The 11,632-nt window shown below is 31.2% G+C and overlaps 1 protein-coding gene across 1 annotated transcript; it reads right to left on the minus strand.

Moving 5' to 3' along the window:
- Nucleotides 1-3,263: 3,263 nt before the first annotated feature.
- LOC105948959 (alpha-1,3-arabinosyltransferase XAT3) lies at nt 3,264-4,524 on the minus strand. Its single transcript, XM_012972217.2, has one exon. It carries the CDS (start codon nt 4,520-4,522, stop codon nt 3,329-3,331), a length of 1,194 nt encoding a protein of 397 aa, XP_012827671.2. The 5' UTR covers nt 4,523-4,524; the 3' UTR covers nt 3,264-3,328.
- Nucleotides 4,525-11,632: the final 7,108 nt, after the last annotated feature.

Below are 11,632 nucleotides of genomic sequence, written 5' to 3' on the forward strand. Positions count from 1 at the left end.
AAGCTTAGCCAAACACCCTCTAAGTTTGCTATAACGGACCCTTACATATTAACCCTTAAATATAGTCCATTAAGTATTAGACTAAACATATAGACGAAATAAAATAATTGGAAAATATATTATATTTTCCTATTTTTGGAATAATTACTGTAAATTTCATCAGTATTTATATTTAGAAGCTTAACTATTAGATAAAACATGATTCATTACAATATTGAATATAATTAAGGGTAAATCATGAGTGACTCTCCTCTAGTTTTGAAAATATACATGAGGAGGTTCAATAAATTTTTTCGCTCTGGTCAAAAACCCAAATTCTGATCTTAATTAGTGAGACTTCCCTGACAACTTAAAGTACATATTTTTCCATTTTAGTTTCAATTCTATACATGCCCTAATCTTCTCTCTCTTCCACTTACCCACAACCGCCGTTTTATTTCTCTCTCTCTCTCTCTCTCTCTCTCTCTCTCTCTCTCTCTCTCTCTCTCTCTCCCCTCTCTCTTCATCTCTCGTCGTCTCTCTCTCTCTCTCTAACTCTCTATAGCCAAAAACGAAAAATACACATGTATGTTAATCGCTCTGGTATTGGAAACCGGCAAAAATTAGGCTTATTGTGGGTTTTTGAAGTTTGATTTGGTTTGAGGGAAGAAATCAACAGTTGGGGTTTTATTTTTTTCTAGATGAAAGGATCATTTTTTTTGGAATTAAGTGTTTAATTTTCTGTATATCGTGCCTTAAAGTGGGTTTCTTATGAATACTCAGCTTGATTATTGCGGTTTTGAGAGTTGAAAATTGTCGGATTTTTTCGATGAAGAAGAAGCAAGTTTTAATTTTTATTATATGTCTAAAAGTGGAGAAGCTAATTCCTTCAAAAAAATATGTGATTGTGCATTTCGATATGTATTTGTTGATTTATAATGTAAATGTTTGAAACTGACGTTGAGTTTTTGTCACAACTTCTATGCACTAAGTTTTTGTCGAGAGGACATGGTGTTTGTCAATTCAAAATAGTTTTTTTGTAACTAATAAATCAGAGTTGTTGTCATATTGAAAAGTGGGATTTGAAGCTATAGACTACAAAATACATTGTATATGACTATACTCATATAGCCACATATGGTCATATACATGTAGTCATATTACATATATAGTCGCGTGTAATAACATGTAGTAATATATAGTTATAAATAAGCTATGTGGTTTTTCTGATGTATAGTAACGTTAATGATTGTGTTTTTTCAATTTTTTTGTTGGGAACTAATTGATTATAATATCAAGATTCAAATTGTGAATTTTGTTGTTGGTGTCGATGAAGTTTTTTTATAATCAGCGGTCTACATAATCGGTCGACTATAACTTTTGGGTAAAAAGACAGTACATGAATCCATATAACTATACATGACTATAGAACTTGTAGTATACTATAGTCACATGTAGCGATTTCATTACAGTAAATTTATCAAAATTAGAATTCATTAAATAAATTAAAATTTTAATAAATTAAGAAAATTAAAAATTAAAAATTAAAAAATAAAACAAATTAAAAAAATTCGAAAGATTAAAAAAATACAATAATAATAATAAAAAAGTAAAATAATATATGGGAATAAAAAAACATAATTTTATTAAAATATAATTTTTTTTATAAATTTAGATCCAAAATGCTAAATGCGGTTTGTGGAAATGTTGAATGCAGTTGGGCGAAAATTGCACATAAGGGCACAATAGTACTTTTGCCTCTTCAGGGGTATCTCAAAAAAAGAATTTTAGGAGTGGAGGTATCCCTATTTATTTTCCATATTAGGAGTGTATATCAAATGGCTCGTATAATATACTATAATTATATAATATAGGATTAAATACAGTTTGCACCCCTGTACTATCACCATTGTCGTATTTACCCCCTGTACTATGAAATACGACAAAACAACCCATCACCTAAACAATCAACTCTCTCCTCTCTAACGACGTTAGTTTCTGCAGTGAAGTTACCTATGTACCTTTGCTTTTATTTAATAGAAATAAAAATTTTTGACTTGGGGAAAAAATTGAACACGACAGAACAAAAGCAGAGAAGAGAGAACATAAAGAGAGAACATAACTGAGAAACTTGAGAAACTTTGCAAACAAAGGTAAGTTCTCAAATTATCGCATAATTTAGGGTTGTGATTTTTTGGGGATTTTTATCCCAATTTTGGTTTAGATCTTCAAAGGTTGGGTTAATTTAGGGTTATGAATTTTTGGGGGGTTTTATCCCAAGCAAAATTTGGGTTTAGATGTTCAAGGGTTGGATTAAAGACCTATTTTTAAAGAATTATCAACACAAAACTTGTATTGAACCTAAATTAACCCAACCTTTGAAGATTGGGTTAATTTTTTCCTGTATTGAAGAAATTGACTACAATTTGGTTTAGATCTTCAAAGGTTGGATAATAAATTAGGAAAAAATTTAGTATAACGGTGCAAACTGTATTGAACCCTGGAATATAATGAGTTTGAGGTTAAAATAATACTTATTTTCTGCATAATTTTTAAGTATCTATACTTTGTGTAGAAAATTTATAATGGTTAGAGAATGAAGAAAAATAATTAAGATGATAATATATATATTGAACATAAAAAAAAATACTATGGTCATTGGCAATGGCCAATAACAATTTGTTATAAAAGGTGTTGAAAATACGAATTATAAATATGCATATTACATACATCACCGGGGTGCATTAATAATTATAACTAACAAGAGTGCCGTGTTTTGAATCCGAGTTGAATCGACTGGTTGAACCGGTTAAGCCACGAATCATTGCCTTGATATCGGAACTCGAGTAATAATCAAAAATTTCCCCCAAAACTGTGACTACTTTTAATAAATAAACAAATAAAATGACTAAAACGACATTTTTTCAATGTACAGTAGAAAAAGAGAAGTTTAATAAAAAAAAAATGAAATTGGAAGACATTATTTTATGTTATAAGTTCTATAATATTTGAAATGATTCAATGTGATATGTGTGTAAAAGAAAGATAGATTTGATTTACATTTTAATTGAAAATAATTAATGAGTTATTGTGTGTGGAAGAAAGTTAAATATGCTTTAGTTACTAAAATGTATGGATAAATAATTATAAAATTAAAAAAATGAAAAAACTGGTTGACCCCAGTTGAACCGATCCAAACCGTAACCCAATAGCTTGCTCGAATCAATGTCCGATCCGATGATCAAAACATTGCAAGAGAGTACTTGAAACGAGAATAAATATACTAAACTTCAACTTCAAAATTTCAGTCAAATTAATGATCGTGTAACCATGGAAATTAAAGCAAGCCCTAACCTCGGAGGAGCTCCAATGCTCTCAAAAGAGTTCCCTTAAACCTACCTAAATCAAGATTAATATCTTGATTATCCAAATACACCGAACGAAAACCGTCGAACCCTTTCCGGTAAATCGCAGCTGGATCCGCGTAAACCTTAGCCCCGTTCGAATATTTCCCCACTAAAGAGCTCTCATTTAAACTCCCTTTATATTCCAAGTACCTAAAGTTCATACCCTCGGCGGGCTTTCCGAAGCAACTTCGGGCCAAGTTCTCCAAACCAAACGGCACAATTTGAATAACAACCGCATTTTCGGGCAGAAAAACCATGTTCGTAAGACCAGCCCCATGCACACCAACTAACACGTCGAACGAGTTCACAAACCGCGCAACCGAAGAAACGTTCCACACGACCGGTTTCATTACAACATCGAACCCTAAACTCCGAGCCATTTCGACCGTCTCCTTTCCGTTCGACAAGTGGCGGTCTCTTCTTCTCCGAATGATGAGCATGCGAGGACGTGGCTGCCGGAATATTCTTATGTTCTCGCTCAAAGATTCTCTTTTCAACGAGTACGCGCTTCGGACCAGCTTGTTGAAGTCCCTCGTGGACGAGTTGTTGTTTGTGGAATAATGCGGGTCGACGACGGCGAACTCTCTTGGGGTTTTGATTAGGCCGACGATAATTCTCGAGAAGCACAACACCTGATTCTCGGTGTCGGTTTTGTAAATATCGTGTTTGGATAATTTATCGAGTATTAATTTGTACTTGGACGTCCAGCTGGAGGAGTTGTACCCCGAGAGGTCGTTTGTTACGAGAAAGACGACGTCGCGGTTGAAATGGTGGGAGGTGGAGAAGAGCGGGACGAGGACGTCGACGAAGGCGTGGTAGTGGTTTCCGGCGTACCCTCCGGCGGAGAATACGACTGCCGGAGATGTGAATATTTGGTCGCACTGCGGCGGCGGAGACGATACGGCGGTGGCGTATTGGATTTTGAAAGTGGTGACTTTAGCCATGGCGACGGTGTCCTCTTTTCGAGGGTAGGGTTTCGTTGACCAGAATTGTTTGGTTGTTGTACTGTTGATCTGCTGTGGCGGCGGCGAAGATACGAAGATTGTGGATGTGCTGCCGTGGATTCGTACGTCACCTTCTATTTCGTACACGTCTGATACTGAGTTGCTCAGGTTGGAAATAATTGGATTCTTCATTGTATTCTCTACGCCAAAATCTGGATTATTCAAACACAAATTGATATATAATAAATTAATTGTCAGTTCTTCTTAAGTTCGAATTTTACAATAAAAAAAAACATAGTTATAATTTTTAATTATATATTCGACTTTTGCTGCCGAAAATTGCTACATTAACTATTGTGTATGAGAATTCGATTTGTGTAGAAGAACTGGAAATGTGTATAAAAAGAAGTTATTCGTCTTTCTTTGATGGCATCTTTGTAATTATTATTTTTTTATGTTTTTTCTTTTCTCGTACTAATTAGTTGTACAATTTTCAGTGTTGAAACGATATTTCATGCATCGCACGGAGAAAAAACTAGTGATAATTAGTAAAAGATTATGTTAAACGATAGGCAATTTTCTTAAATCCATTGCAATACATGATTATTGAAAATCATACTTCTGCACTGTTAATTTAATAGATAAAAATTCAGAAGTTATGAATCTGGAAATATGTACTGTGTGCATGTAACTGAAATTTTCTTATTCAAATAACTAGAAAAAGATTAAAAAAAAAAAAAAAGGAGTGAAAATGTGGTAGTAATTAAAAATAAAACTTACATGTGGGTAGAGGGCCGAGATACGGCTTGAAAATCGACGAAAGGGTTCCCGCCATAATGAAGAAAGCAAAGAAAAATGCAGCATATCCCAATTTCTTCTGCTCCATTGGACTAAAACTTCTTGCAACAATCATTTTACCAGCCCTTTTTTTTCTACACAACATTGGCATTGTAGAAATTCTATCTTTGATGAAAATCACATATGGCAATACATACACAATAGTTTCATAAGAGTGTCTAAATAAGTATAATTAGATATATTTTAATTAAATAATCAAATACAACGATTAATTAGGCAAATAATCAACAGATAATATTGTCGGGGAAATCGGTTGTGTCCATAACCATTAACAATATTGTAAACAAATACGGCGTAATATGCCGCTTTATTTACACAAATAACGGTTACCACGCTTTGTTTGATTGTGATATGTTAGAATCTACAAACATGGGGAGAAATCGAAAAAATAACTCTGGTTAAGATTTGATTGCTTTACATGTTAATATTTACATATGCTACATTGTGGGGTCAAAAATAAGATTTACATTTTAAGTATTATTTGGAAAGACACAAAATCATACAATTATGGGTATCATTTCTTTTTGAGAAAATACCGATTTCATTGGATATAGAGTTCGATTTCCTATTTTCTTTTGTTTTTCATTTTTTTTTTTTTTTTTTTTGGAAAATCTGAAAATCCCTAACTTTCTGTATAATTTGTTGATTCTTATTGTCACAAATAATACATGCTACTTGAACGACCACCCAACAGACAATCTATTGATAAATATTATAACACCCATACTTTTATTTTCATAACTCATCCCTCTAAATTAATTATTCAAAAAAAAAATAACTATTCAGCAAAATAAGTTAACAAAATCGCGCACTTTTACAAAATTGGAAGTGACGTGATTTATTTTCCTTGTAAACCTTGTTGTATTCCTGAAGTTGATCATAATACATCTCCCAGACATACCTTACACATCAGCTGCCGCAGAGCAATCCCCTGGTAGCGGCTTCTCCGACTATGGCATAATGGGCGGATCAATTTTGTTTTCTCTCGGAAATATGTTAAAAATATAAAATAAATAGTTGACATACATATATTACAATCGTAAAATTTATATAAATATTCTCATGCTGGGAAAAATGTAGACTTGATTACACTTAGCACCTTTGAAATAAAGGTTTTTTACACTTTGCATCATCGAAACACAATGAATCATACACAATGCACCCCAAAAGAATTTTTAAACCTAATGAAGATAATTTTATATTTTTAATAGTAGTTTTTACGATGCCAAATGGAGAATGAATTTTTTTTCTTTTTTTTTTATGTTCATTAATCCTTTCGAAACTACAAAGTGCAAAAATAAAATATACGTCTCATCAACATATTAAATTTATTTTTTTCTTTCCCAAAACATATTTTACAGAAGCCAAAGAAAAAATTCCCGTCATCTATTTTTGTATCCTAAGGTATGGCTAAGTTATGAAAACTCCTCTCTTGTTTAGGTAATTACAATCAGCCCCTCAAATATAAATCTTCTTACACGTCCACCATTGTGGTTTCAAATATAGTGGAATGTTCGATATTATATGGAATATTATAACTTTTGTACCCGTTTTATCCCATTCGAACTCTACATTTTGAAGCAAGATGATCATAATATTGTTTTTTGGCTTGTATATATCAGATTGTGGTGCATCGAAAGCTGTATTTTTACACAAAACGAGTACAAACTAGAGCACATTCCACGAAATCTAGATGATTATGTTGAATTTAACACCTTAAGGGTGGAGCTAGGTGTAAGAAAAAATTATAGTTGAGGGATAGATGTAATTATCCAAACAAGAGGTGTTTTTCGTAAATTGACCATACGTCAGGGAGGGTGGTTGTAATTTACCCTTTAAACATTATATTTTCTTCCCAAGACCTACAAATATTACAACAAAAAAACTCATCAACCGAATAATTTAGTGAGACAAGTTGTTTTTTTTTTTAAGAAAATATAGTTTTTTAAGTAATTCGTTGTGAAATTTAGTTTTGCGCATTTTGTACACTCAAAATTATGTTGGAGGTAGAAGAAAATAATAATATAGTTTGTTATTTTGCACCACATAAAAAAAAAAAAAACCAATAAAAAAAAATTACCCGCATTAAATTTTAAATATTCAATTCATGGTGCATTGTGGATGATAATTTATTGTGTTTCCCGGAGGCAAAGTGCTATTATTTTTTTTTTTTTTTTTCCAATGGTGCAAAGTGCCAAAATGCCACATTTGAAGGGTACTAAGTGAAATCAAGCCGAAAATGTAAATAGATATTTATGTGGTATTTGTAAAAGCTTATTTAAAAGCAGAAGTTATGAGTTGTGAGTTAAGTTAGTTTTAAGTGCTTATTTCTAAAAGTTGGGAGTGTTCGCAAATTTAGTTGAAAATAAATTTAAATATTAAAAGCATGGTCATGGATGCTTAACAAATTATAATTTAAAGCTGTTTATTTTTAGAAAAACAAAAGTAAAATGTCATTTTACAAGCACTCAAAAACAAAATATCATTTTACAAATACTTAAAAATAAATTACGATTAAAGAAAAGTTTATAATCTATTTATACAAGTTTTTGCAAACATCCCTTAGGCGCATTTGCTGAAAGTTGGGTGATATGTCCATATCTTATCATCAAAAGGCTTATGACGCACTACTATAGGATATTGAGTGAATGATCTAAAAGGGCACTTTGCGAATAAATTCATTAATGGGTACTTATTTATAAATAGGTTCAGATAATAAACTCTTTTATAAAAAAATCCACACATGGTTCAGAGATTTCTAAAAGACTAAAAGAACCCTTATACTTTAATATCCTCCAATTTCATCCTTTAATTTCATATAATCTCAATTTGATCCCAAATTTCACAAATTATTCAATTTTGACCCAAAACACATTTTTATGGACAATTTTGTCCGTCACCGCCGTTGACCGCCGGTCTTCGGCGTTGATTTTTTTTTTCTTCCTGATTTTTCCGAGCGTTGACTTTTTCGAGTTTATTTTTATTTTTATTTTTTGATTTTTTTTTTCTTTAAAATCCTTTTGCCCCGTTTAAACAACAATATTAATGTGGTTGACAGTAATATTAACTATATTACTGTTAAACACAGTAAAATTAACTATATTATAGTTTAACACAATAATATTGCTATATTAAGTTCTCGCACAGTAATATTAGCACAACAAAAGTCATTATTATTGTGTAATTGAGTAATATTAATATGTTGACCGTTCAATAAAGGTAAACATAATAAAAACAAAAAGAATTAATATTACTGTGAGTGACAGTAATATTACTATAACAACAGTAATATTACCATTCAACCACAGTAATATTATCGTGGTTACAGTAATATTACAATAATAGACATTAATATTATTATGTTACTCCATGAATAACTCAAACAAAACAAAAAAAACCAAAGAAATAATAATATTGATGTAGTTGACAGTAATATTATTGTGTTTACAGTTATTTTACTGTCAACAACAGTAATATAATTACGCTGACTTGTCAACAAATCAAACCAAATTAAAACAAAGAAAAACAAAAAAAAAAAAAATAAATATATTGTCGTTAACTTTAATTGTACTGCCAACAACAGTACAATTACATAAATGTATTGTCAACGGCAGTACAGTTACATTAATGTACTATCAGTGACAGTATAATTACGTTATTTTACTGTCAGTGACAATATAATTACCGTTAATGACAGCACAATTACGGTCAACGCCGGGATTCGGCGGCGGAAAAAACAGACCAGAAAAAAAAATCGAAAAGTCAACGCCGGATAGAAACCGGCAAAAAAAATTGAAAAAACAAAAGTTTAAAAAAAAATCAAACTTGAATTTTTTTGGTCAAAATTGATTAAACTGGGGTTATAATTAAGAATTCGGTGTAAATGGTTCGAAGTAATTTTGTCATATACATGAATTTTTTCCTTTATTTATAATAAATATTAAAGGGATGGGCTTATTGGCGAAAGAGATATAGCCTCTAAACCTAGAATAATAAAGATGGTTGGTTAGAGACTTATGCACAAAAACCCCAATTTTGAAAAGCTTAGATTACAAAAGATATAAAATTTATCCAATCAAATGCGCTAAAGTTTGATAAATACAATAGTTTTTAGTATAAATATATATATATATATATATATATATATATATATATATATATATAAATCGAAAACAGAGTTTAACAATAGGGCAAACGGCAAAGAGGGACATAACAAGGGACTTAAATGCACATTGGTTCACACAAAAGACAGTCTTTAAAATAAACTCAGCCCATTTAGTCTAAAATACCCTCCATAATATTTTATTAATTCCATCCAGTATACTCTAACTTCCTCAATATTATACATTGACACCGAATTTAAACAAATATGTCACATTAACCCCCATTGTAATATTTTTTGAAAAATTAATTTTTTTTTCAGAATTTTTTTTTTCCGACCACATTCCGACATTAACCAAGCAGTTCTCCGTTGACTTTTTTCTTTTTTTTTTGAAAACATTTTTTTTTCAAAAATATTTAAAAAAAAATATTTTAATTAATATTAATGTTTTGGCTGCTAAATTGTTGTCTCATACAGTAATATTACTAAGATAGTAATATTAATGTTTGGGACAGTAATATTATGAATATTACTTTCCTGAACAGTAATATTACTAATATTACTGTCCCAAACAGTAATATTATCGCATGAGACAGTAATATTACGGCGGATACAAAATATTACGGTCGAAGACAACAAAATTGCATGTCAAGATTATAATATTAATTAATACAGTAAAATAATTGTCTTAGACAGTAATATTACTGTTTCAGATAGTGAAATTACTTTTAAGAAAAGAAATTCAAAAAAAACCAATTAACAGTTAAATTACTGTGGAGACAGTAATTTAGCAGCCAAGACAGTAATACTAATTAAAATAATTTTATAAGGAAAAAAAACTCAATTAACGGTTAAATTACTGTCTCCGACAGTTAAATTATCGTTGGAGACAGTAATATTAATTAAAATATTTTTTCAAGGGAAAAAAAAGTCAACGTCGGAGACCCGGCGGTCAACGACGGTTGTGCTACCGAAAAAAAAAATTAAAAAAAAAATCAACGTCGGAGACCGACGGTCTCCGATTGTAGCGGGTCAAAATTGGAATTATGGTCAAAACTGGTTAATTGGTGATATTTGACTAAATTGATGTGTAAATCATGAAATTGGAGTTGAATTGTATTTCAAAGAATTGGGGGTGATTTTGGTATATATAAAAGTGTTTTCCTTATTTGCAAATAAGTTTGAATGAGTTGGAAATATTTAAAAGATAAAAAAGTTGAATATCTTTTTTTTTTTAATTAAGTGCTCTTGTCAGGGGCCTTTGTGACATTAACTCTTAACAATAAAATAGTATACCATAAAATCAACATTAGGTAATACTACCCATTTAACCCTAAAGTAGGCGGGGGGAAAATGTACTTTAGAGTACCAGAGCAATTTTTGTTTTATTAATAAGATGTTAACTTTGAGCAATTAAAAAAAAGGGTAAATTACAAACACCCCCCTGAGGTATGGTTAAATTACAAAAATACCCCTCTTGTTTGGATAATTACAACCACCCCCTCAGCTCTTCAAATTTAGTGGAATCTTCGAGATTATATGAAATATCATCACTTTTGTACCCGTTTTATACCATTCAAACTCTACATTATGAAGTAAGATGATCATAATATGTGATTTTTAGCTTGTGTATATCAGTTTGTAGTGCATCGGAAACTGTATTTTTACACAAAACGAATACAAACTAGAGCACATTACACGGAATCTAGATGATTATATTGAATTTGGCACAATAAGGGTGGAGGTGTAAGAAAAAATCATAGTTGAGGGGGGTATATGTAATTATCCAAACAAGAGGGGGGTTTTTGTAATTTGACCATACCTCAGGGGGTTTTTGTAATTTACCAAAAAAAAAACAAAAACAAATCAAAAACAGAATTTAACAATAAAATATAGGGTAAATTTCACTTTACCCCCTCGTACTCTGCCCGAGAATCACTTTACCCCCTCGTACTCTTAATATTATTGATTTACCCCCTTGTACTTGTATAACTTTCCAATACAACCCTCTCCTTCAACTTTTGTGGATTTTGACTCTGACGCCGTTTGGTCAACTCTGTAAATTACAAAATTGCCATTGCCTATAACGCGCCGTTTCTTCTCCGTCAATATTGTCGTTTCTTCTTCTCCCACCACTTCCCATTCCAAGATATCCTCAAATTGAAGCCCTAAACTTAGCAAAAATCAAGACCCAAAAATTGATCGATTCCACCCAGTGCTAAAAGAAAATATATGAATGTGTGAAACTTTCTCTTTTCTAAACTCGAGAGTCAAAATCGAAATAAGACAATATTTACGTCAATATTTTAACTCTTGACCAAACGACGTCAAAGTCAAAATCG

The sequence above is a fragment of the Erythranthe guttata genome, chromosome 9, assembly GCF_056151865.1.
Source record: "Erythranthe guttata isolate IM_541 chromosome 9, IM_541, whole genome shotgun sequence".
Classification (NCBI taxonomy): Eukaryota; Viridiplantae; Streptophyta; class Magnoliopsida; order Lamiales; family Phrymaceae; genus Erythranthe; species Erythranthe guttata.